At 50.6% G+C, this 26,069-nt stretch overlaps 1 protein-coding gene across 1 annotated transcript; it reads left to right on the top strand.

The window, feature by feature from the left end:
• Positions 1-354: 354 nt before the first annotated feature.
• Positions 355-25,686, top strand: NUDT3 (nudix hydrolase 3). The gene is made up of 5 exons (XM_064399218.1): positions 355-740; positions 11,975-12,085; positions 19,439-19,483; positions 20,069-20,153; positions 21,280-25,686. The coding sequence occupies exons 1-5, from the start codon at positions 642-644 to the stop codon at positions 21,447-21,449; spliced, it is 510 nt and encodes a 169-aa protein (XP_064255288.1). The 5' UTR covers positions 355-641; the 3' UTR covers positions 21,450-25,686.
• The last annotated feature ends 383 nt before the right edge of the window (positions 25,687-26,069 follow it).

Raw genomic sequence — 26,069 nt, 5'->3', positions numbered from 1 at the left:
CCGGGGAGGGGACACGGCCCGCGGTGTCGCGGGGGGCGGGGCCAGCGGTGCCTGCGGCGCCCCCGCGCGGCGCGCGCTCCTGTCCCCGCGGGGCCGCTGTCACCGCGGGGCCACGTGCGCGCCGCCGGCCCGGCCCCTGCGCCGTTCGCGTAAGGCCGAGCGCCCGCCGCCGCCGCTCTACGCCGCCCCTCGCATTCCCCAACGCGGCGTGCGCCAATGGCGCAGAGCGCGCGAGCCGGGGCGGGGGCGTGGCGGCGCCGCCAGCGATGGGGGGAGCGATTCTGGAAGCCGCGCTGCGCACTTCGCGTAGCGGGCGCGCCGTGAGCCCGCGGGGGCAGCGCCGCCTCCCCGCCCGGCGGCGCTACGCCGTTTGCGTAGCGAGCCCCAAGATGGCGGCGCGGTCGTCGTCGGCGGTGGCCGGAGCGCGGGCGGTGGCGGCGGCGCGGCCGGGAGCGAGGGCAGGGGTGAGGCGGGCGAAGGGAGGCAGCGCGTAGCCAGACCCACGAAGCGAGACCCAGAGAGAGACTGTCGCGGGCAGGCGGTTCCCCCGCGCCCCCCCGTCCTTCGCCGCCCGGTGGGTCCCGCCCGCCCCCGCCCTCCGGGCCGCGCGTCCTCCGGCCCCGCCGCCCCCGGAGCGGAGGATGATGAAGCTCAAGTCCAACCAGACGCGCACCTACGACGGGGACGGCTACAAGAAGCGGGCGGCCTGCCTGTGCTTCCGCAGCGAGAGCGAGGAGGAGGTGAGGGGCGAGGCCGGCCCGGGACCCCCGAGCCGCCCGCGGTGGGGGGACTCGGTCCCGGCGGGGTTTTATTTTTAATAGGCGTCATTCAGCGTCGCTGGGAGAGCCGGTGCTTGGCAGTGGGTTGGTGCTGTCGGCCGGAGCCGGGAGATGCCCGGTGGGCGGCGGGACGGGCTGAGGGGAGCGCGGGAGGGCGTTTGGCAGTGCGGGACCGACCGCGCTGGCAGAACTTCAGTCCAGCACATCACATGAGGTGGGCGAGGAAACCTGACCTCGGATTTATAAAAAGAAACTGGGATAAAAGGGGACTGATGGAGTGCCAGAAGTTGCTGTCCAGAGAGTTTGGGAGGAAGTGGGAATTAAAGGTGGATCGGTCGGTCTGAGAGCGGCCGCGTTGCTAAGGGGCTGCATTGTCCGGGAAGTTACGGCGAGGAACTTCGCTCCCGTGTGCGATTTCACTCGAGTCTTTGTTGACACCTCCTGAAGGTGGGCTCGGGGTGCTCCGAGCAGGAGGCTGCAGGTCTGCCTGCTGCTGCTGCTGCTGCTGCTGGAGTCAGGCGTGCACACTCCGCTGCGTTTGCTGTGCCCGAGTGGCTGTGCTAAAGTCTTTGTTCTCCTGATTATCATATTTGTAGCTACAGGAAATCGGAAGGGAATGCGGACAGTTCACTGGAGGAAAGGCAATTAGCATGCATCCAGTTATTATTTAACGTGAAGGAGACTGCACAAGCCCTTTGTAACTGTGCTGGCGTGATGAGGAGTGTCAGCATTTCAGCAGAAATGGTCTGAAATGACAGCAGTGTGTCTGGTGCAGCGTTCAGTGTAACTGATCCTTCCCACGGACTTCCAGGAAATGCATGGCCTGACCATGAAGAAGACCATCATTGTTTTGTGTGGTGATGCTGGGGGTGCTCAGCACGGGTGGGTGAGGGCGTTGGAGTGCCCTGATGAATCGTTCACAATTACTGGGGCAGTTAGCAGGCTCTTCTCCAGAGGTGCAGGCTTGGCCATGTGTGACTGCAGGGTAGTTTAGGGTAGAAAAGTAGAAAAGTACTTTTAACAGGTGCCTGAGGCAATCAGCATGTGACTGGTTGTGAGTTTTATTTTAACGCACCTCAGTCTGCTGTGTTGTGCAGGCTCCAGCTGATCCTTCCAGCCCGTGGGAGCTGGTGACAGAGCCCTCATGGTGCTGGGACACCGAGGTGTGTTAATGGCAGGGGGACAGAGCCCTCAGGGTGCTGGGGACACCGAGGTGTGTTAATGACAGGGGGACAGAGCCCTCAGGGTGCTGGGGACACCGAGGTGTGTTAATGACAGGGGGACAGAGCCCTCAGGGTGCTGGGGACACCCAGGTGTGTTAATGGCAGGGGGACAGAGCCCTCAGGGTGCTGGGGACACCGAGGTGTGTTAATGACAGGGGGACAGAGCCCTCAGGGTGCTGGGGACACCGAGGTGTGTTAATGGCAGGGGACAGAGCCCTCAGGGTGCTGGGGACACCCAGGTGTGTTAATGACAGGGGACAGAGCCCTCAGGGTGCTGGGGACACCGAGGTGTGTTAATGGCAGGGGACAGAGCCCTCAGGGTGCTGGGGACACCCAGGTGTGTTAATGGCAGGGGACAGAGCCCTCAGGGTGCTGGGGACACCGAGGTGTGTTAATGACAGGGGACAGAGCCCTCATGGTGCTGGGACACCGAGGTGTGTTAATGACAGGGTCAGAGCCCTCACGGTGCTGGGACACCGAGGTGTGTTAATGACAGGATCAGAGCCCTCACGGTGCTGGGACACCGAGGTGTGTTAATGGCAGGGGACAGAGCCCTCAGGGTGCTGGGGACACCGAGGTGTGTGGCAGTGTCACAGTGCTGACCCAAGAGGTCCAAGGAGGAAAGTGAACTCGTTCCAGAGGCACGCTGGCGTGGGGTGGATGCTTGCAGCAGGCTCAGCTGTCAGGTTGGTGTGAGGCTGAGATTTAAAACCACTTTTGTGTCAGTTGTGTCTCTGCTGTGGTCTCCACCTACAGTGGATTGAATTTAAACTCCTTCAGGCTCCAGTTTCTAGGTGAGAGCTGGAGTAGAACGATGTGTTTCTGGTTCCAGGCAGGCTTTGAGGGAGCTGGCTGCCTGTGCTGGTTGTTCTGGGACATTCCCAGGGCTCTGTGAACCCTGGGGAGGTTTTTGTGAGCAGGGCAGGGCAGGCTCTGGGTGAGCTGCTGTCCCTGTGGTCGCTGTTGGTGGCCTGGTCCCTGAGCTGGCAGTGGCTGTGCTGCCCTGGGACAGCTCAGGAGGGAGCAGCAGCTGCTGGGGAAGGGCTGCACTCCGGGCTGGGCTGGTTTCCTGGGATGTGGGATGAGGGAAGGACGGGTCTGGTCTCAGAGCCTTTGGAGGCTGTGTGTGGAACCTGTGGGTTCATCCCTGAGCTGAGGCTGCGTCCTCTGCTCCCACCTGTTACAGCCCTGCTGCAGGAGCTGCCCAGGAAGGGGGCTTGTCACAAATACATCTGGAAAGTTCTGAGCCTGTCCCACAGAGTGAACCCCACTGGGATGGACTCTGTGCCCAGATCCTGCACTTGGCCATGGCCAAAAGGTGTTGGAGTTAAACTTGTGTCAATGAGTGAAATCAGCAAGCAGGACATCTTATTAATTTTCCTTTCTAATTACTTCTTGGGAAATAATTCTCATTTCTTGACTTTTAAATAAACTTTGAGAGAAGCTAACTGGTGTCTACTCACTGCAACTTGCACTTTTTTGATAGCAAGGAAGGTGTTACCTGTACACGTTTAAGTACAGAATATAAAATGTGAAAGATTTCTGGTTTGCTCTTGGACAATAATACTTTTTAATGTTACTGACGTATTTTATTATTGATTGCTTCTATTTAAGTGGAAATTGAGATCTCTTTAAAAGGTCTCTCCAGGGAGGGGAGAAAGAGCCAGAGCCAAAGTATGTACATTAAAGAGCTATTAAAAGCTTAGTGTTTGAAAAGAAGAGAGAAGAAAAGAAGCATGTTTTGATAAATAAATTAAACTTTCTATATTAAAGTTGGATTTTTCCTATGACTGTCTGTTTCTCATTACTGTTACTTTTAAGTGCTTAAGAAATAGTCGAACTTTGGTCTTGCCTTTTTTCTTCATTTCCTGCTATGAATTCAAAAATCCAATTTTTTTCTTGTTTTTAACCCCTCATTAGTTCTTGAATTACAACAGTTTGTCAATGGACAAGAAGAAATAAGAGAATTCTGTTTACTCTTACAGAGGAGGCTGCTTTCTTCTGTTTAGGTGTTTCCCCCTGACTCTTCAGTTCACTGACATATTTTTCATTGAAATCTTTGCAATCCCTGGAGATTGATAAAACACCATGTCCTTGGTTTGGTGTTACATTTGCAAATAAAGAGGCTTAACAGAAAAATACTTTGTTCTTTTCTAGTTTTTGAGTGATTTATTTTTTCCTTATGCTGCTGGAAGTCGCACATTGTCTCTGCATTGCATTTGGAGGCCGCTTCTTTGGGCATGAAAAAAGCTCTGGAACGTTTTTGGAAGAGCAAGCATTGGCTGAAAAGATGCCTTTGTTACATATTCCTTTAAAAACTAGCACAGGGAGAATTCATTTCGACCTGAACCTCAAATGGAGAAAAAAAATTTACATTTTCTGGGCATTGTGGAAACTCCCCAAATTGTGTGTGGTTTCCCAAACCACCATCCACATCCTTGGGCAGCAGGGAGAGCTGGGGCAGCAACGGGATTCATTCAGAAAGTGGGAACACACTTCAGAGGACCTTCCAGCAGCCAGACACCAGGACTTTGCCATTCCCATCTTTTCACATGGACTGAACTCCTGGAATATTTGCAGAACTGTGGAAGGAGAGTGAAGGGAGAGCTCCCACTTCTGTGGTCCCTTCATTGCCTGGGGTGTCCCTGCCCCTCAGCATTGCCACCAGGGTGTTATTTTTACATCACACACATATTTTTTGTGTGGACCAGCTGTTCCATGAGGAAACATCCCAGAAAATGCCTCTCCTGGCCCAGTTTGCCCCAGCAGCTGGAGCCCTGCTGGGGTGGTGTGTGACAGGATGAAGAGGCACCACTGGGCCATGGGGCAGCAGCAGGTTTCAACATGCCCACATTGTATCTGTGAAAGGACAAGCTGCTCCTTCACCACGGGCGTTTTTAAAGACTTTTTTTTTTTTTTTTGGAGAAAATGCCTCGGGAAGAATCTTTTCTGAGCAGTGAATGGAGCTGGGAGAAGAGAGGCTTCACCCAGGGGCCGGTGCCCTGGCGCGGCTGAGCCTCGGTGGTCACGGGGAGAGCTGGGCCTGGTGGCCCCTGGGAAAGCCATTGGAATGCAAACGAACCTTTTTTCTTTTCCTTCTGGCTTCTCCCGGGTTTTACTCCAGCTGTGATGTAAGGCAGCAGGGCTGGGATTGGAACCCCGTGTGTGGTGGGGATCACGAGGTGCTCCTGGGCTGTCCCCCGTGCCTTGGCTCCAGTGCAAACCAACAGCAGCTAAAACCTCTCCGAGTGCTTCAGTGCTGGGGTGTAAGCGAGCCCAGCATCATATGATCATCCTGCTTTCTGTGGAATAGCCTCAGGATCCCTGTTCTGGTGGCTGGGCTTGGCTGCGTGCTCCCATCTGCTGCATAAAAGGGTTGTGCTTGAGCCCCAGTGAAGTTCTGCTCTGTTGCTATCCTGTTAGCACAGCTCCAGGGGGATAAGGGCCAGCTTGGTGTGGGTCTCTTCCTTGCCTGTGCCTCCCCTGTCCCTCTCAGCCCTGTAGAATCTGTAGTTTGTATTCTCCGAGAGCAGGAGCATGGATAAACCTCTGCAAAACCCGGCTTTCATCTGAAAAAGTGTTTTGCCTTCCCACAAAAGCAGCTGTCACTAAACAGTTTTACAAGCAATTCCATGGTCTCTTGTACTTTTCCAGACAACAAAAGAATGAAAATTGTTAAATTTTCACTTCATTTACTGGAAGCTCAGCGAGCTGTTGTGAAACTGAAGAACTGAGTCAGTTTTGTTCTGCTGCAGCTCAGGGAAAAGTGATGACTGTGGAAAGAGGGTGTGCTCCACCCTGGGTCTGGAGAAGGACCCAACAGTGGTGGCTGTGTCTGTTCTCTGCAGAACACTGCTTTGGAATTTCTTCCACCTCAGATCCATTTAGTGCTTGGCTACGAGCTGCTTTTCCTACCTTTTTCTCCTCACTCTGTGTGTTCTGTCCCCCCTATTTTTTTTTAAAAGCCTCACGCCCAGTTGCCTTTACTCATTTCATCTCAGCACCCTTCAGATAACCTCCTGCAGTGTGGAGACAGGTACCAGCATTTGGGGGTGCACCCAAATTTTCCGTGGATGGACTCTCACAATCTGGAAAAACAACTCTTTCCCTTCTTAATAAAAAAAAAAAACCAAACCCAACCGTGTGTGTGGACTTTTACGTTCTTTTAAAATAAGGAGAGTTGTCCTGGTTTGCTTGGATAGAGCAGAATTAGCAAACTCAGTTCTACCTTACAAATAGCAAACATCCGTGTGGGAGTGCTGTAGGTGACATCCAGTGGCTGGGAAACAGGGCCTGTTTTACTTTAAACTTGTTCTTTTTCAGCCCAGCTGAAGGGCTGAGTGCACAGAGCAAAGATCTCTCAAATTTTGTGTGTGTTTGTTTCAGAATTCCTGTCTCTGCCACTGGATATGGCACACTGACTCTTTGTTCTCAGAAATCTCACGTTAACCTGTGAAATTCGGAGGGGTACGATTACCTGCTGGGTAGATTTTTGTCAGATGTTTCAGGGGTTACCTCTCCTCCTGCAGGTGACATAGACTGATGCTGTGTGTAGAATTATCTACTTACATTTGAGCAGCTTCCCAGAGTTTCTGTGTGCTGTATGTCCTGAGTAGGGTGGTTAATCAGAACAGTGTGCAGCTGCTGACAGCTCTGTAAAAAGCCCAAATACCTCTTCATTGCTTTTTTTCCTCCCTTACTGAAAAAGGCACTTTACAAGCCAGCCTTTATCCTGGAAAAGGTGCGCCTGGACAAGTTGTGTAAGCACTGAGTGGTCACCAAACTGGTTTTGACAGGCAGAAATAGGTTCTGGGGTCTCTCTCTGGGAGTGCCCCTTATCAGCCCTCAGCTTCTGAAAGCAGCGGCTGCTGCAGGCGGTTCAGCTGCTCCTGAGGCATGGGAAGGCATGTTGCAGATAATTTCTGTGCTTATCTAAACCATAATTTCGCTGGAGGGGGAGGACTCGGGATTGTGTTCCTCCCTGGCAGGAGCAGGCAGTGGCTCTGAAGTCGCAGGAGCGCTGCAGTAGCAGTAACAGGACCTGTGGAGTTCTGGAGCCAGAGCAGCAGCGCGGGACGCGGTGATTTATTATTGTTATTCTAACCAGCAGCCTAAAAACCAACAGAATCTGCTGTATTTTTTCCTCTCTGGTTATAGGACTGTAGGTGCGATCCAAGCACTTGAAATGACTTGAACTTCTTCCAGTTCACCTCTTGCTCCCGCTCCAAAACTTGTGCTTTACTTTTGTCAAGTTCTCGAGTGCAAATCCCTCCCCTTTTCCACGTCCTGCCATGAATTTCCCACCTCCAGCTCCTGGATCCCACGTTGTCAGTTAAATCCCATTATCCCACGGAGCCTGGTGCAGGTGCCTGTGCAAAAATAACACTTGCCTAAGGAAACGTATCCTGTTGAGGAGCTGGAATGCCCCTGGCAGGACAGGGTGTCATGGGCAGGGAGGGGTTTCTGGTGGGAGTGTGTGTTGTGGTCCCAGCTGCTGACCCTGGCAGGTGCAGGGCCGGCTGGATTCACTCCTACCATGTGCGAGCTCCAGAACGTGCCTGGAATAGCAAGAGGGTGGGAGAAGCCCTCCCGTGAGCCCTGGCGAGCACCCTGGGGCAAACTGCCTTTGCATTTTGGCAAAACACGTGATTTGGTGGGGAGTCATCGAGGCTGTGTTGCTGCCAGGGAAATGAGATTCATTTTGCACAGCTTTGGTGACAGCAGTGTCCCTCTTCTCCCCCTGCTCCTGCAGTTCTCGCCCCTTGCTGGTCAGAGGGCTTAAAGGTGATTTGGTGTGGTCAAATGGACATCTCACTTTTGTCAGGTGGAAAAGCATTACAGGACTGATATTTGGGGATTGGGAGAATTTTGTTAATTTTGAGTGAAGCACCCAAGGTGTTTGTTATGCTGGACGCAGCACCAGCCCTGGAATCTGCCTGGCCGTGGGGCACATGGCAGCACAGCTCAGCTCCTGAGAACACACTCATTTTAAACTGAAACTTTGAAACAAAGGCAGATTGAACTGTAAAAGCCTTGCAGTCAGCCATCTTCTCCTCGCAGCTCCTGCAGCCTCTGTGGCAGCAGAGTTTCCTTGCAGGCTGTGCTCTGATAAATGATGCTGGAGTGGGAAATGAGGTGCAGTGCCGGCAGGTTTGTGCTTCAATCTCTGTGCAAACGACGTGATTTATAGCTTAATGTTGATACAAAGCACGACAGTATTGATAGAAAGCATGTCAATATTGAGGGAAAGCCTGAAAATATTGAGAGGAAGCTTGTAAGGCAGTGCAGAGGCTGTGTCAGGAGCCAGCAGCTATGGATCAGCTCCTGGCAGCAGGAGGCTGCTGGGCCAGACCCTGGATTTTACATCTTGCCTGCTGTTCCCTGTGCTGGCTGCCAGCACGCCGGGCCCCGGCTGGCACAGGTGGGGAGCACTGGCTTTTCCTGGAAGTCTGGAAGGTTCTCAGCCCATTTTCTGCTCATGCTGTGGCCCAGCTCCTCTCAGGGATGTGGCCCTTTCTGTCTGCTCCAGTGCTGCTGTGGAGCCTCTTTCGAGGAATCGTGTTCCTTATGGTGGAGCTGCTCTTGTTTTATTTATGGGTGGTGGATGTTGTTTGAATCCACCACAGCGTGGAACAGCCTGGGAATCTCTGCTCCTCTGTTCCACAAATGGGGAGTTAAATCTCTGCCTGATCCTGGTTGCCCAGTTCTTGCTTTGCAGAGCCTCATTATTCCTGTGAAAAGAAGACAGAAAAACCCCTCCACGTGGATACAGCAGGTTTGTGTCGGTTGTTTTAAAGTCAGCTTTGTGTAAGGGGGTGCCCAGATTTATCCCAGGGACAAACTCTTTACCCCTTTTCCCATGGAGCTCCTTACTCCATGTGGCTGGCTGGGCAGCCTTAGATGTCTTGGTGTGTTTCCTGTCTCCTCCAGGCGGGGTTGGTACTGCTCAGGTTTGTTTGGGTTTGTTTGTTGTGTGCAGCTTTGAAGGTTCTTGCCATGAGGCTCTGCTTTGAGCCCCTGCTGCACACTTCAAACTTGGCTTATTTTTCTAAACTTTCTCTTTTGTGGGGGATTGTGTGGGAGAGTTTCAGCAGGGCCACCTCCTGCCTTGCCAGAGAGGCTTGTGTTGCTCATTTCCCTGCTTTGAAATGACATAATTGTCTTTGAAATCCTGGAAAACACAACTTGGCCATGTGACATGTGTGTTACCTGCAAATGCTTTTCCAAAAAGTCTGCGGGACGTGGCTCCAAAATCCAACTCCAAAATTCCTGGCAGGCCAAGAGTCTCAGTAGCCATTTTAAACACAGTTGCTTGGCAAGGATAAAATGGAAATATCTGACCTTCCTACGTGGTCTGGCCTGATTTAAAAACATAACTAAATTTTGGTTTATTTTTTGATAGCTGTTTAGATGAAATTAACTACTTTAGGATGTATTAAAATAAAAGTTATTTATGTGATAAAGAAGTTAATGAGCTAAAAAGTCAGCTGTACCCTGCACTGGTCTACTGGAAGATGTAGGGAGTGGAATGAAATGGGCTTCAAGATCCCTTCCATCCCAAACCTTTTTGGGGTTTGGATGCTGACAGCTTTTTCCTTGATCTCTCTGAATGCATTGCATGTATTGGGATCCAGGGCTGGTGGTGGAAGTGTGGGTTTTTTCCAACACAGCAATGTCTCCCCCTCCTTTGGAACTCAGCCCCTTTGTCTTGGGAGAGCTCATTGGTAGCAATATCCTGTTTGAAGTTGTTTTAAAAGAATGACCTTGTAGGGCTTGTTTCCTGCAGTCTCTTGATGGGATTTCCTTTTTATTAAACAGGAAATAGTCTGATTACATAAAAGTGTGAGAATGACAGGTTTTTCCTTCCCAGCAAGGGTTGTTCATGTTAATTCTATTCAGAAAATGCTCAACTGCCAGAGCAGCTGAAGTTAATTTACTTTGCCTCAAACCATTGTTTGCACCCAGAAGTTCCTCCTGGTGTGTTGCTGAGGCATTGTCTCAGCCCGAGCAGGTTTCCTGGAGCAGTCTGTGTCCAGGGTTCCCTAGCAGGTCCTTGTTCTCACGCCTGGAAGGTGGCAGGAGTTCAGGGCTGTGAGATGTGCTGTGCTGAGTTTCAAAGATCTGGTTCTTTGGAGGTTTTTTTAATATTTTTCTGGGGTTTTTTTCTCCTCGAGCTGGAGGTCTGAATTGCAATGGGAAGTGGCAGAGCTGGTGCTTCCCTACCTGGCAGCAAGGGTGCACTTGAAATGGCTGTTCCTGCTCTTTTGTCTTTGTCCTCAGAATCACCAGCTGACCTGGAGTCAGGAATTTGAGTCCAAACTCTTTTGGGTGATGAGTGGGGATGGAGAAGTTGAGTGCTGTGCTAGGAAGAGGCACAGTGGCAAAGTGAGGTGGCTGGGGAGCCTGGCTGGGACTGGCTGCTGTCCCAAGGGCTCTGAGGATGAATGAAGTTTACATTCCCTATTTAGGCATGGCTTTCTGGTGGAGTTTTACATGGACTGGATGCCTGGAGGAAAGGAATTCTGCCTTCCTCTTGGAGAGGGCCAAACACTTGGGATGTCACTGTAAAGCACGTGATGTTCTGTTACAACCTGGCCAGAGGATGGGGCAGGCACCATCCCACTTGGAACTGTGGAACTGAGGTGGCTCATGCAGCTTCATTTGTTTCCAAGATGAGATTGGTCAGAGAATTTCATTATAAACCAGCTGAAAAATCCTGGAAATCTTGTGCTTGTTTTTGTTTTGGAAATTTAATTTGAGTTCTGTAGGTAGATTCCTTTGGGTAATTAGTGCAAATCTTTTCATATCCTACTGGCAAATCACTGTTTCCCCAGTAAAGCCTGGCATTTCAGTGTCTCTGCAGTGTAACTCCCAAATGTCTGACACTCTTACAGCTGGCCTGGAACCTAATTGGACTGGTATGTTGGAAAGTTTCTGGAGCAAGTCGCTTTGGCTCTGAGCTTTGTGCCCGTGAAATGATGAAGTACAGCAGGATGACTCTAATGAAGGAGCTTTGTTTGGAGAGCTGGACAACAGTATTAGTGTTGTTTTAAGTTTCCATCTCTGCTCATGGGTGTATTGCAAGTAGATTTAATAAGCACAGCGTCTCGCTGTTCTTTGGGACAGTCTGTAGCCAGTTGAGAGTGTTACTTAGAGTTTGTGTTGCTGGGAAGGCAAATCAGAACCTGAACTTCTACAGAGCAGAATTACCCTGGAATAAAACATAGTGTTTCAAGAAAACCTGCCACAAAGCATGTGTATGGTAAATCCCTCCTGGGAAGAGGGTTGAACCATTTTTCTCATTCACAAAAGTCTGTCCTTCCATGCTGCTCTTTCTTGGGGGGGTTTAAGTTTAGTAGGTTTAATATAGGCTTTTATTTTGCTTATACCTCATTAAACAACCTCCTCTAAACCAAAAGTAGCCAAATTCTGGCTCCAGAGCTGAATCCTCAGTGTCTGCTGCAAAAGAAGTGAGGCTGAGAATCTGTGTTCAGACAACTGCACACTGATAGTGCAGTGGGAGCTCCTGGCCTGTGTATGTGTTGTTAGTGACAGAACTGCAGGGACAGGCAGGGCCAAAGGCAGCAGGAGAATTAAATCGAGGTGCTTCTGCAGAGGGTGGAGGTGCTGAGCAGCATCTGTGCATTTGTGCTGTTTCCTGGGGTGTATCCCAGGCTGAGAGAGCTCTGCAGTGAGCCCTCACTGTGAGTGGTGCTGTGCCCAGTGCCAGTGAGTGCTCTGGTGTGCAAGGACAGTTTCTCCTGCAGTGCTTCAGGGCAGGGAGAGGCAGTGGCTGAGGTTACACAGAGTGTGGGAGCGCCTCGGTGTCGCTGCTGCTGGGATTTCCACGGCTGTGCGGATGGGGCTGAGGGAGAAGCGAGCAGCGGCAAGGCCTGGCTGGGGGTGTGTGGGGCACAAAGACGATCTCTTCCCTTCAGCTGGTGCCCCATCAGCTGTGTCTGCTCTCCACAGGTGCTGCTGGTGAGCAGCAGTCGCCATCCAGACCGATGGATTGTCCCCGGGGGCGGCATGGAGCCCGAGGAGGAGCCCGGCGTGGCCGCCGTGCGCGAGGTCTGTGAGGAGGTGAGTGCCTTCACCCTGCCCTGGCATTCTCTGGGGTTGTTTTCATCACTCTTCCTGCTTCTCCTTGAGGTGGAGAGGCAGACACGGTCACTGGTGATATCCCCATCCCACGTGGGAGGAAAATGGAGTCCTGAATAACAGAACATGGGAATGTAATTAAACCTCTCAGTTGGAATGAGCTTGTCCTTGCTTGATAGCTTTAACTGAAAATAAAGTTCAGCTCTAGTCACTTCAGTGTATATATAGTCTCTGCTTCATTTTCTATGTAAGAGAGCTTCAAAATTCAGCTGTGCCTTTGTGGACCTGTCTAGTACTTGGGTAGAAGGTAGAAATAAATCCCTAGGAGCCACTAAAAGCAATCAAAATATAGGGACCTAGGTATGTTTTTGGTTTAGAATACATGGTGAGGTTTATGTGAATAAGTGAAATTTGCCATGAGTTACCAGCAGCAGTTCCTAAAGTGTGCATGGGTTGGTTGGTTTATTTTCTCTTTTTTGCTTGAAGCTCTTTCAGGAAGGAGATCAAACAGCAGATCAAACACAGATCAATGGGCTGTAGGGAGAAGGCACATTTTTCTCTTAAAGCTGCTGGAAGAACAATTTTTTTCTTCATAAGAAGTGTAAAGGCAGTAAATAGCAGTTGACTGCAGTGTATGTAGAACATGTCTTTAGAATTTGCTTCTGAATATTAACCAATTGGGGAGATGCTTAGGTTCAGAAATGACTGCATGATTATAGATGGAAGGGCCAAGTAAGTTCACAGTTACATAAGGCAGGATTAAAAATGCTTTTGAGAGGGTTATAAATCTTTGGGCTCTGTGCAGAACAGAAAGCAAGAGCTAATTGATGGGACCTGGGAGGAAGCTCCTGTAGCTGCTTTTTTGAATTGTCTGGTATCTGCAGGTTTTTTCCTGAATTATTTGGAAGTATGTGCTGATGTCTAACAAAACTCTGAATATTCAGAGTTGGACTAACCAAATGTGGCAGATCTCAAGTTGCATGTTTCCCTTTGGATGTTTTTATAATCTAGCAGTCTATCAGAAAGAGATTATACAGTCAAAGTTTATTTTTTTAAGTATCTTTAGGTCACTCTAATACTGGGAATTGCTGCTTGCAAATTTTATTTCCAGCTTGTAACCCAGCTCCTGCTTTTCCAGTAACTCGGCAACCTTTCAACTGCTTTACAAGCCAAAGTGAGTGTAACCAGAACAATAGAAATATTTTTAGCTGCAGACTCCTGCTTTTCAGCCCAAGCATTATTATTATTAATAATGAGGCGATTCGATACAGAAGCCCAGGGTTCATTCAGGAGGTGCAGAGTTTGCCTCTCAACCCTTAAAATAAATGTGCAGGGGCACTCCCTGCGCGGGCAGCAGCGCCCTGGGAGAGCCGCGCTCTTTCCATGACAGCTCTGCCTGGAAGGGAGCCCTGGCACGGCTCAGCAGCACAGGAACTGGTTTGGGCTGGCTGAGATAATCCTGCTCCTCGGCTGGTGTTCCCTGCTCACGTGGAGCCCTGCCTGCTGCCAGTGTAACTCAAGCCCTGGCAGCCTGGCAGGGGTGAGCTCTGCCCAGAGAGGCACCTCTGCCCGGCTGCTCCCAGCACGGAACGGCAGCAGCTTGGAGCACAGGGAGTCACCTGGGCACCCCCGGCTCACCTGGGCACCCCTGGCTCACCCCCAGCTCACCTGAGCATCCCCAGCTCACCTGGGCACCTCTGGCTCACCCCCTGGCTCACCTGAGTGCCCCCAGCTCACCTGGGCACCCCCGGCTCACCCCTGGCTCACCTGAGTGCCCCCAGCTCACCTGAGCATCCCCAGCTCACCTGGGCACCCCTGGCTCACCTGGGCACCTCTGGCTCACCCCTGGCTCACCTGGGCACCCCCGGCTCACCCCCGGCTCACCCCTGGCTCACCTGGGCATCCCTGGCTCACCCCCAGCTCACCTGAGCATCCCCAGCTCACCTGGGCACCCCTGGCTCACCTGGACACCCCTGGTTCACCCCTGGCTCACCTGGGCATCCCTGGCTCACCCCCTGGCTCACCTGAGCACCCCCAGCTCACCTGGGTGAGGTGCAGGTGGAGGAGCTGACACGGAGCTGTCTGACATGAGCACCCTGCAGCTGCCAGTGGTGCTGGCAGAGCTTTAGGGCTGTGAGGCCTTCCCCCTTTGGGCTGTGCTGCTGCTGGGGGGCTGCACACAGAATTAACCCCCACATCCCCGGCCCCGAGCTGTTTGGAGCTGTTTGGAGCTCTTTGCTGGGTGCAGGGGGGATGTTGTTGGAGCACAGCAGGAGTGCTGGGAAAGACCAGAGCACCCACCCTCCCAGCTGGGAGCCCTTGCTCTCCCTTCCATGTGAATCCAGCTGTTCTGGGGTCATTTGGAGCTGAGGCTGATTTCTGAGTAGGTTTGAGCTCTTTGCTTCTCTCCTGGGACAGCCAGGATGACAGCAGACTGTCTCTTCCCAATTCATTCTCTTTTGCGTGATGTGCATTTTTTTTCCAAAACATGCTTCCCTAAATGAACATTTTAACTTCTGCATTCACTGTCTTAATTTTACTCTGTGTGTGTTTGGGTTTATCCATGTTATTGCAGAAATAATTGTCATCTAAAGTTACCTAACTTTTCCCTCTTTCTGTTCCAAAAGTGAAATGTTGATTCTGAGTGAAGGCTGTGATCCCTCTGTCCCAGTTTGAGTTCAAGTCCTTGTCCTAGTTTGAGGTGGTCCTTATCTGTATTAGTCTGTACCAGCACAAGTATTAAAGTGGACAGGTACCAACACTTGTCATGCTCTCTGCTGTCTGCATGAAATTGGAAGTGACTGGAGTTGTTGGGCATTGTTTGTGCAGAGTGACAGCAGACACAGCAGCTCTGGGTCAGAGCAGCCTCTTCAGAGGAAACCTCTCCTTTTTGACAGGTTGCTGAGAAGTGCTGTAGTCAGTTTTACAGAGCTGGGGACTCCACGTGTGTTCTAAAGTTCACCTTGTGGAAGGTGTGTGCCCTTTTCAAACAGGTCGTGGTGCTCATGGAGTGTGTTCTTTGCTTAGGAATAAGGGGTTTTTATGGGTGTGAGCAACTGGTGAACATCATGGTTTAGAAATAGATGCCTTAAACTTATTATAGAGCCACTTTGGAAACAGCCTCCACACTCATCTGTGACACTCAGCACCAGTTCCTTTTTCACTTAGAGCATTCTTCACATCCTGACCTCTAAATACTTAGTAAATGTCAAATTTTGTAACACTGCAGGAGTGTTGGTTGTTCTTTTTTTCATGGGAGTCAAAAGCCAGATAATCTGTGCTTGATCTGTGATCAAACAGGCAATTGGTGCCAATATCAAGAATAGTCCATCACGGCAGTACTTTGATCTGGTTGCTGGAACTTTTTTTTTCCCTCTTCTAAACATGCTTTATAGATAATCTTTCCTGTTTCATGTATTTTGTTAGTGATTTAGAACACAGATATTGATATCTTTCAGTGCTAAAAGAGGAAGATTTTTTTTAAAGTACTGCAGGGCCCACAGATAAATGATGAGATGATGGCCTTTGAACCCTCCTCGTTGGTCATACCCAGTGCAAGTGGTGGCTCAAAGTCACTGTCCCTTACCCCGTGTACTCAGACTCCACAAAAACGATTGCAGAAAGTTCTTCATTCTGGTAGGGAATTCCATTTCTATTTCACAAAATAAAGGTGTCATGCAGTACCAGATTAGATGAATGAGTCTGGCCCTCTCTGAGAGGGCAGAGTTTGCCCAGCTGGCCTGGAATCAGCATCCTCCAAACGTGCCCACAGCCCTCCTGGGTGGGATTTGCACCTTCAGCAGGGCAGGTCTTAGAGCAAAGATTTGGGTGTTCCACCACAGTTCTCTTGCCCAGCAGTAATCTGTAGTAGATGCAGGCTTTGAGCCTAATAGAGCAAAGTAAAATAGCTGAAATTCCAACCCACATTTTCCTTAGCTCAGATGGAAGGAAATAAAAGCTGTCCCGAGGAACAGATGGTGTTGCTGCAGGCTGCTTTTTGCATCTGACCCCAACTTATTTTCAGCTTTGAAACCTGAACCTGCTGTTCTTGGATGGCTTCAGTAATTTTTCTTTATTAAAACAAGTTGTTCCATGAGCAGCAGAACTAGTAAAGCTTCATTTCCTCCAGGTTTTGTTGCTTGTCCTGAGCTGCCAGCCCACCCCTCTGGGAGCACTGGGGGTTTGAAGTGTGTGCTGGGCAGGCAGCTGGCTCTGGCAGTGCCTGTGGCTGGTGTGCTCTTGCCAGAGCTGCCTTTTCCTCCTCCCCTGAACCCTGGACACTGATTTAGATCAGCAGAGCAGAGCTCATTTTGCCAGCTCTGTGGCCTCTTGTACCTGAGTGTGCCTTTCCCAGGGAATCCTGTGGTGTGATTGCCTTGCTTTGTTTCCACACCTGCAGCTGGAACAGTTGGTGCTGGAGCTCTCCTACCCCTGCTGATGGGTTCAGGAGCATCCTTCTGGGATCCTCCTGGGATTCTCCTGGGATTCTCCTTGTACTTGGAGGATTGCAGCACTTGCAGTGCTTAGAGGGGCACAAAATCAATTGTGCTGCCTCTGCCTCACTGTCTGGCCCAGGAGGGCCATTAATTTACTATCAAGGAGAAAATTCCTGAGTCATCTGCTGCAAATTAAGATTCAGACCCTGCTGCAATCCTGGGTGAGCCTGGGACTGTGCTTTAACTCTTCAAGAAAATCTTCTTGCCCATATAAAAGGAGAAGATGGGGAGCCCAGAGAGGAGCCTGGCAGTTCTCTTGCTGGTTACCAAGCTTGACTTGTCAGTGATAACAGCTGTAGGTTAATTTCTCAGGTGTCTTGGGCAACTTCTGTGTTAGAAATTTGTGTGAGACTGTGAATTCCACTTTCATGTTTGTTTGTTCCATTGTACAGAGACCAACTCTCCTGTTGGTGTGGGAATTTGGTGCTCTGTCAAAAACAGGTGCATGACAATCCTGTTGGTGTTGGGTGTCCTGCATGTTGTCTTTAAAATCCACTGTACCTGGAAAATGGGCTGAGAGAGGCATTGGCCCCCAGGAGCAGCAGCTGATGTGTTTTGCAGGCTTTGGTAAGAACTTGCTTTGTAAAATCAGCCCAACGTTGTTTTTTTTTGAACCAAACCATTCTTTCATGTCGCCATTTACAACTGCACATGAGAAGTTTGTGTGTGAAGCAAAGCTCAGAGCTTTCTCCAGTTGTGTGATGATAATTCAACATGATTTTTCTACGAGACATGTTTGTCTTGGCATCATTTTTTGTGCCTTTTTGGGCAAATAAGACCAGGCAGGACAGAGCAGGAGGATCCTGGTTTGCAGACAGCGTTATTTCCATCATCTCTTTACCAGCACAGAAGGAAGGGCTCCTCACCTCCCTCTGCTACTTACTAGAGCTGGGATAAAGTGCCTGGGAGGCTGCTTGAGCAGAACTCATCCTTCGTCTCCAGGTTGGCCAGTTGCCTGGAGATAAATTTATTTCTAGTCAGACTTGAGAGTTCACTAAACCATCACAACAAAATCCCTGGCTTCTGATTCAGTGCCTACAGGTAGGGAGAGCAGAAATTCAACAACCTTTTCTAGGAACCAGTGGAGCATTTGCTTAAGACAGTTATTTTCCAGAAATATTTGATGATGCTTCACCTTTTAATGCACTCATGTCCGTGTGCTGTGAAGGTGGAAGCCTCCAGTTCCTCCCCGTGTTTCTGCTGCCTGTTGAACACGGCCGAGCTAAAAATAAACCCCAGCGCTGAAGGAGTTCCTTGAGGGAAATGCATTTGAAGCATTTACATTCCAGATGCCTGGGGAGAGGGCTGAGGGCAGGTCAGCAGGGTTGGCACAGGAGGTGGAATCACAAAGGTCAGCGGGCTGTGCCCGGCCCGTCCTGCGCGCGCGGGCACCGACCTGCCTGGAATTGCTGCTGCTCGCTCCAGAAATAGCCCAGAGTCACAGGCTGGGAGGCACCTCTGGCCGAGCAGGATGGCACAAGTACTGGTGAGACAATAAAGCTGGTGTCCAAAAATGAAACGGGAGATTCAGTTGGTTCACTTCCTAGAAGTGGAGCGCGTTACCAGAAAGATTTCGAGATTTTTTGTGACTGCTGGGTGAGGGAGCTCCAAACCCTCTGCTCCTGGGGCAGTTCCACAGCAGCCTGGAAGCAGGAGTGAGGTGTTCTCTGGCTGGATTCTCTGGTTCATACAGTGGGCTGGAACTTAATCAGGAAAATTGTCTCATTAAAGAAAGTTCTTCCTTTCTGACAGCACTGTGCGGCAGCTGGTCAGTAGGACAGAGAATTTTTCTTATCATTAATGTGACTCAAACATCTTTTTTGGTTTTCTTTTTTTCAAAAAAAAGAGAAGCCTGGCATAATCATATCTCTGTATCTCATCTGCAAGAGGCACAATTTCCCTGGGCTGTTCATGGGATGTGTTCCAGCTGCTGGAGACGGAGCCGACTCTACCTCCCAGTTGTGGCTGGGTCGTGTGCCAGGCTCTGTGGGTTGGTTCAGACCTGTTAAATCATGGAGCAAGATCTCATCTTGTCTGTAGCACTTGAGTTCCAACCATTTACAGTCATAAAACAGAGGGAATATAAAGCCAGGGCAGGAGAGTGGGCTGGGATTTTGCACAGAGAGCTGAGGAGGGTGGGGAGGGAGCCAGCAGAGAGGTGCCAAAAGGGACACCAAATGTGATGGAGTGGTACATCCTCAGTAGTATTCAAACAGACAAAACTGTTGCTTAGATCTCTTGATTTGTGCCTCTGCTTGATTCAAGAGCTTTATTTCAGTGTGCATCTGCCCCTTGTGTTGTATCCAAACCTCTCTAGTTCCTGCTGCCAGGGCCACATCACAGCATTTTGTGTTTATGTTAGCTTGTTTCAGGTGTGTGCAGGACACCTCTACATACCTGGGAGCTTTCACATCACTCTTGGGGTGTAGGTGAATGTCTTACACATACTTTATTTCCTTAAACTCTGATTTTGAAGGGGTAAAACTGCCAAACCCCAAAGCCAGTGTTGCCCTTGCTCAGGCTGTAATAACCCGCAGAGGAGATTCAGGTCACGAGGACTGTATTGGTATGCAAGGAGTAACTCCTCAAATATTTCTTCTTCCTCCACATTGAATTCAAAATTGTTTGAATGTAGGAAAACAAGAGAAAAAAACCCTGGGAATGCTTGGACATTGAGGATACATTTCTGTTTTTTGCCTTGTGACTGTCTTGGTTTAAGACGAGCAGAATTTTAGAGCGTTTGCTTCCTGTCCTAAAGGAACTGGTCCTGCACAACAAGTAGGACACATGTACTGAGCTGTTGTTAAAGCATGTTTCTTTTCTCTTTGAACTTCCCTAGGCTGGAGTGAAAGGGACGTTAGGAAGATTAGTGGGAATTTTTGAGGTAAGTTTCAGACGTGGACACTGTGAAATTTTGTTGCAAAAAATCATCCTGGAGTAACAACGGCTCTGCAGGGTTGTGGAGTGAGCCTCACTGGTAAATAAAAACACACATCAGCAATTCTGATCTGTGCAAGGGGCACTTCAGTGAAATCACTGGTGATAACTGGTGTGGCTGAATATTCTTGGTGCTGCCAAAAGCAGGGCAGTGGGGTCCCCCCTTTATTTGTAGCACTCACAGCCACAGCTGGCAGTCGACATGTACTGGACACAGCTCTTATTGCTGTTGTTCTGACTCCTTCAAACTCATGTGAAATAGGTCACAACCTTCCCAGCTGAAGAACTAATTTGTAAGCACATCAGTCCACAGATCATGAACTACACTTTTGGGTGTCCCTATCAACACTTTCAGACCTCTCTGATTTAAACCACAGCAGTTTTTAGTAGCTAAGAACGAGTTGTGCTGTGGGAGGAGCTGCACCCAAGGTGGGCAGTTTGCATCTTGCAGCAGCCCAGTGCCCTCCTGCCCTCCTAGAAAGGTTTGTGGTTGCTGTTGGTTGGTTGTTACTCTGTCCCCTTTTCCTTCCAGAACCGGGACAGGAAGCACAGGACTTATGTTTACGTACTCATCGTCACCGAAGTGTTGGAGGACTGGGAGGACTCTGTCAATATTGGTAAGCTTGGTGCATTAACTGGTGGGAGCAAGCCACAGGTCAGCTCAGCACCCCTCTGGGACCTGGGGTCTGTGTGAGTGTCACTGGGACCTGGGGTCTGTGTGAGTGACATTGGGACCCTGGGGTCTGTGTGAGTGTCATTGGGACCCTGGGGTCTGTGTGTCACTGGGACCCTGGGGTCTGTGTGTGTGTCATTGGGACCCTGGGGTCTGTGTGAGTGACATTGGGACCCTGGGGTCTGTGTGAGTGTCATTGGGACCCTGGGGTCTGTGTGAGTGTCACTGGGACCCTGGGGTCTGTGTGAGTGTCATTGGGACCTGGGGTCTGTGTGAGTGTCACTGGGACCCTGGGGTCTGTGTGAGTGTCATTGGGACCTGGGGTCTGTGTGAGGGTCATTGGGACCCTGGGGTCTGTGTGAGTGTCACTGGGACCCTGGGGTCTGTGTGAGTGTCATTGGGACCCTGGAGTGTGTGTGAGTGTCATTGGGAAAAGTTGCAGCGCTGTGTCCTTTGGTTGCCTGGGAAAAAAAGTCCTGGTGAAATTGATGATTTGTCACCTCTGTGGCCCAGGAGAAGCCAATTGAGTGTCCAGCTGCCTCTGCAGCAATTTTGTGTTTAATTCTTGCACTGGATGGTACCAAGAAAAGGTGGAGAACTGTCCTGTTTGAGACTAGAGGAAATACATGTGAGCAGTATTGGGTTAATCATTCCCTGTTACCTTTGAAACCTTGGTGTTTAATTGGATTCCCAAGTGGAAATGAACCTGTTGTTGCCACAAGGTTTGTGACTGCATTTCAGCAAATGGGACATGACTCCCTTCAGGCTCTTGATGGAAAGACTAAGAACTGAGAGCTGTCCACAGGAGACTGAAGTCCACTTGCAAACTGATGGAAATTGGGTGGTGCTTGGTGTGTGTGTTGTGAGTTATCATATAATGAGCATCTGGCTTGAATAGAAGTTGCAGAAGTTGTAAAATAATGGTTTTTTTTAATTAAGAAATGTGAGACAGGGGATGCACTGCCCTAAACTGTCCCTGGGGATGGATGGGAGCTGTCAGTGTGGGGTTGGAGGGGGAGATCAGAGAACACTGTTCTGTTGCATGTACTGATTTCTCTCTTTGCCCGCAGGAAGGAAAAGGGAATGGTTCAAGATAGAGGATGCCATAAAAGTTCTGCAGTATCACAAACCAGTGCAGGCCTCGTATTTTGAGACCTTGAGGCAAGGCTGTCTGGCCAACAACGGCACCCCGGTGATGAGCACGCCGTACTCCGAGGGCTCCGTGTCCGACATCAGATGACTGAGCACGTCCCTGCCCGAGCAGTTCCCTAAAGCAGACTGAGACCTGGATTTCCCTCCCCTCCCCGTTTCCATGCCTCCTCCCTCACACCAGGCATGGGCAGCCGCCTGGGGCAGAGCAAGTGTTCAGAGTGCTGCGATTTAGTGCAAGGTGGGATGATTTTTTTGTTGTTGTTGGCTTTTTTTGCTTTTTTTTTTTTCTTTTTTTTGGATCTGTATTTTGTAAAATACATTTTGTGCATGAAGTGCCCCTTTCCCGGTACTCCGCTCCACGGCCTGGAGGCTGCCAGCCCCGCATCTGCCTTGTGCTCTGAAGTGTCCCAAGTGTCCCCTTCGTGTCACCCCAGCCAGAGCCACTTTTTCTTTTCTTTTTTTTTTTTAATTAAAAGACTTCCAATGTGAGATCAGCTCTTCAAGTCTTAGTCTGTACTGTAAGGTGCTGCTCAGACCCGTGTGGGGATTACTTGCAGCACGTCTGTATAAACTTTTTTTTAGATGGAGGATCTAACATTTTAATTTTGCGGGAGGTTTTTTTTTTTAATCCTGGTCTGCTTCTGAAAAGAAGGGTTCATAATTAATCTGTTTGCCTTTTGTTCTGTTTTTTAAACACACACATTCTGTGACAGTGCTAGTGGCTGGGCCAGTTCACTCCCCAACCAGTATCTCCCGATTTAGTGCAGTGACACTTGAAGTTGAGGGCAGAGTTCGGATCACCTGCAGCCATCCTTGCAGCCATCCCCGCGGCTTTTCCAGCAGCTTCCACCAACGTTTCTGCGTTTCCATCCGAGGGAAACTGCACTGGAGCTGGTCTGGAGCCAAAACCAAACAGCCTCAGCAGTGCTGCAACAGCACCCGGGTCGCTGCGGTGGGAGCCGGGGATGCAGGGGGTCGGACGGACAGACTGCAGCCAGGCTCACCACCGCTGTCCCTGCTCCCGCCGCGTCCTGCTCGCGTCTCTCTCGTCCACATGCCTTACGCCGTGCTGGGCTGGACACTTGGGGTTTGTGCCGAGCACCGGGCCGCGCTCGGAGAGCCGCGCGCGCGGCCCCGAAGAGAAGCCTCCGGGGGGAGAATTCGGGTGTTGAGTCTCTTGTCCTGTGGTTCTGCAGCACTTAGGGTCGCACCGTGGAGCGTGCTTGGAGCGTGCCCTGTGTGAAAGGTACAGCTGCCTCCTGCAGGCAGCATTCGCGGGGCAGCAGCGCAGGAGGGCTCCCCGACGCGTTGGCGCACTCACTTGGGGGTTTGTTGTTTTATTGCTGTAAGTTTCATGCTGTCTTGATTTGCCAACAGTGTTGTCTAGTTGGGAAATAAAATGGGAAGGGTTGGGGTTGGGGTCGGGGGGTGGGCTGGGACAGGTACAAGTTTTGGGAGGGGCATTAATTAATCCCTGGCTTGGGACAAGAAGTGGTTGCTGAGTTCAGTAACTTCTCCTTTGTCAGAGCAGAGCCAAGATGTGAAATTAAATCTGCAGTACTTTTTTTTTTTTTCCTTTTTTTTCCTGCTCTTTATTTAACAAAAAATATTCTAATAAACACTCACTGTTCTGGAGTTTTCTCTCTTCCTGAGAAGCGCTTACAATATGAAAATCTGATAGAAATATCCATGGAGCCTGGGACAAGGGGGAATGGTATCCTTGCTGGTTTGGCAAGAAGCTGTTCATTTTAAGATCCTTTTCTGTTCCTTTCCTTGTTCTCCCTGCTTTCATCGGTGTGGAGTAGCAAGGCCAAAAGCAGTGCCAGTGATCGCTGACATGGAAAACCACGCGTAAGGAACAGCCCATTATTCAAGGAGTAGCTCAAACCCGAGCGTCTGGAATTGAGCCCAAATTACACCAGTTCAGCTCACTTCAACTTAGAGACGAATGTACAATCCTTTCTCACTCTGTGCTGGTCAGCCTGAACCAAACTCTCAAAAGGGCTTGAATATTCTGTCTGGAAGTGTCCAAGAAATTCCCAGAGTCGCTGTCCCCGTGCCCTGCGAGGCACCTGACACAGCCATCTACTGCCTTCAACGAGTCTTGGTCTCCACTGTACAGATTAGTATGTTGGAAAAATGCTTTGCAACAAAACAGCTGGTACTCCTGAAAGAGTAACTGCAGTTTTAATATCAGCAGCATGCACACTTTTGTTTTTAAACTAAAAATGTTTTTACAGGGCTGTTAAACTGACAATTTAGGGTAGAATATTGTTAATGACTTGCTAATGGCTTATTTGTTTGGGTCAGAAAAAATAAATTGTGCCAAGAAAGTGTTCTAATGTGGCATGGATTGATGCTGTTACCACGGAGTGGCTGATGTTACAAGGCATAACATGCCTTGGAAATGGCTCCTGGGGCAGGAACAGCCTTGGTGGAAGAGATGCAGATTTCAGACCAGGCCTGAGCCCTGTGCTCCCTGAACCTCTCCCTGCACCACACAATTCCCATCTTCCTCAGCAGCTGAGGTTCCTCTAGAGCTCATACAGCAGTTGGAGTGGTTTTACCTAAACTGGTGTTAATTGGTTTGGGACTGAGCGTTGCTCTGTCTGTGAGAGGCCCAGGGCAGCTGTGGGAGGGTGGCTCTGCTTCTGCAGCCCTGGCAGTGTTCGGTGTCACTGCGGGGCCACCGAGTCCCAGGGGATGAGCTTGGGGCTCCCAGCTGTGCTCAAACCAGTGCTGTTCCAAGCTGCTGGTGTTGGACAGAGGAATTCTTACCTCAGCTGGCCTGACCCCTGTGTGAGGTGTCACTGTGTCTCAGCATCCCCTGGGAGCAGTTCTCAGCTGGCTCTCAGCCCGGCTGTGCTCTCTGGGCTCTGCTGGGAGCTGCCTACCACAGAGGGTGTCCCCAGACAGCCAGGGAGGTGCAGCAGCCCTCTGCTCCCCCCTCCTGGCAGGTCCTGCATGCTGCTGTGGGCTGTGAGGTGAGGAGGGGCTGCTCTTCATCACCCAGCTGGGAGAGGGGAAAAGGAAGGGGGAAAGGGGTCCCTCACCCATGGGTGCTGGGGAGGCAGCACCCAAACCTGCTGCTGTCTGCCCTGGTGCTGGGGGGAAGCTGAGAGCTGGGTTTGGGGCTGGAAGGAGCAGTATCAGCATTCCCAGCAGCTCTGTTCCTGTCTAGGTGGGTGCTGTGAGCTCTTCCCTGCTCTCCTGTGGAGCACTGAGGCAGCTCGCTCAGCCTGAGCTGGAATGTGCCTTAAAGCAAACTCTGTAAAGGGAAAAATGAAAAGGGGCTGGAATCTGCAAGTGTTGCTGTTTCCCTTGTGTGGCCACAAAGTATTCAGTGGCTAAAAATGTGGGTAGGGAATGTCAGGAATCCTCACTTCCCTTCCCAGATCCAGCAGAGGCTTTGGGCCTTTGCCTCAGCTTTTCCATGCAGAAGCTGTGTTCAGCATTCCACAGCGAGCAGGGATCAAAATCCTGGAGGCTGCAAGGTCCAGCAAGCGCCCCTTGTGCCAGAGCTGTGGGTTTTCCTGCCTGTTCTCTCTGTTTTATCCCAAATTAACCTGTTTGTGGTTTCACACAGCCACGTGCAGCGTCCATCCCTGTGCAGAGCATGCAGGCAGCACTGGGGCTTGGTCAGGGGCTGCTTTGGGGTTTGACCCTCCCAAGTGGAGCCTGTGGCTGGTGCTGGGGGAGGATGGAGCTGCACCTTCAGCCAAACCTGCCCCAGGCAGTGACTGTGAGGAGCTTTTCCCTCTGGCTGACCCAGGGCCTGCTCTGGTCTTGCTCCCAGGCTGGGTTTTCCCTCCTGGCTCTGTTCTCCTCAATAAGGCATCACCTGGTGGCTGCAGCCCTGCAGGGACGTGGTGACCTCATGGCTGGGTGTCCCTCAGTGCTCCCCGAGCCCCTGGCACACACAGGGTGGGATTCTCCTTTTCCTAAGCTTGGAATGAACTAATCCAGCTGCTCTGGGCTGCACAGATCCTGGGGTGCTGTGCTGGGATAGTGTCAGGGGTCTGTACAAAACTAAAGTGGAGCTGGTGAAAAAAAAAACTGAGGTGGTGAAAAAGAAACTGAACTGGACTGAAGTTGTATTTAGGAGATTTATACATCTCTCTTTGGTGCTAGTCCATAGAGGTTTTTCTTTTCTGTTGTTTTGTTTTTGGTTTGGTTTTCTTTTTGGTGGGAAGATGGGAATTTTGATGTTATACTTGATGAATTTGCTCTAGAATTGCCTCAGAAACCTGGGGAGGTCTGAGAGTGTTTGTTGAATTTCCTGTGTGTCCTATTTTATATTTATTAAACCAGAAAATCTGGAATGATCACTTTGCATTTGCTGCTCAGTCCTTCCATGAGCTGTGTGTACATGGGGGGCTCCTGGCAGTCCCCCCAAATCAGGAGAACGGGACCCCAGACCCAGCTGAGGGATGAATGACCAGCGTCCATTGTCCAGCCTCCTGTCCACAGGCATTTTTGCCTGAGACTTCTCCATTCCTCCCCAAAACAAGGACTCTCCGTGGCTGGTCAGAGCTGTGGGGGTTTGAGCATCTCTGGTTTGTTCTGAGCTGGTACCTTGGACCTCACCTGCAGGAGCAGGTGTTCTGCTCAGTGCTGGCAGGTGCAGGACATCCCTGCATGGTTCTGGCCTCTCATCTGTGGTGTCTCCAGAAAGGCTGGAAGGTTCTCCGTGTGTGAAGCTGGGTGG

This window comes from Passer domesticus, chromosome 25 (genome assembly GCF_036417665.1).
Source record: "Passer domesticus isolate bPasDom1 chromosome 25, bPasDom1.hap1, whole genome shotgun sequence".
Taxonomy (NCBI): Eukaryota; Metazoa; Chordata; class Aves; order Passeriformes; family Passeridae; genus Passer; species Passer domesticus.
The sequence above is the reverse complement of the archived record's forward strand: the minus strand, read 5'-3'. Positions and strand labels throughout refer to the sequence as shown.

What these genes read in the sequence shown, in the direction of transcription:
- NUDT3 (XM_064399218.1), top strand. Translation starts at nt 642, where the DNA reads ATGATGAAGCTCAAGTCCAACCAGACGCGCACCTACGACGGGGACGGC. An exon ending in TGCGCGAGGTCTGTGAGGAG is followed by an intron (nt 12,086 to 19,438) that starts GTGAGTGCCTTC and finishes GAACTTCCCTAG; the next exon opens with GCTGGAGTGAAAGGGACGTT. An exon ending in GATTAGTGGGAATTTTTGAG is followed by an intron (nt 19,484 to 20,068) that starts GTAAGTTTCAGA and finishes TTTTCCTTCCAG; the next exon opens with AACCGGGACAGGAAGCACAG.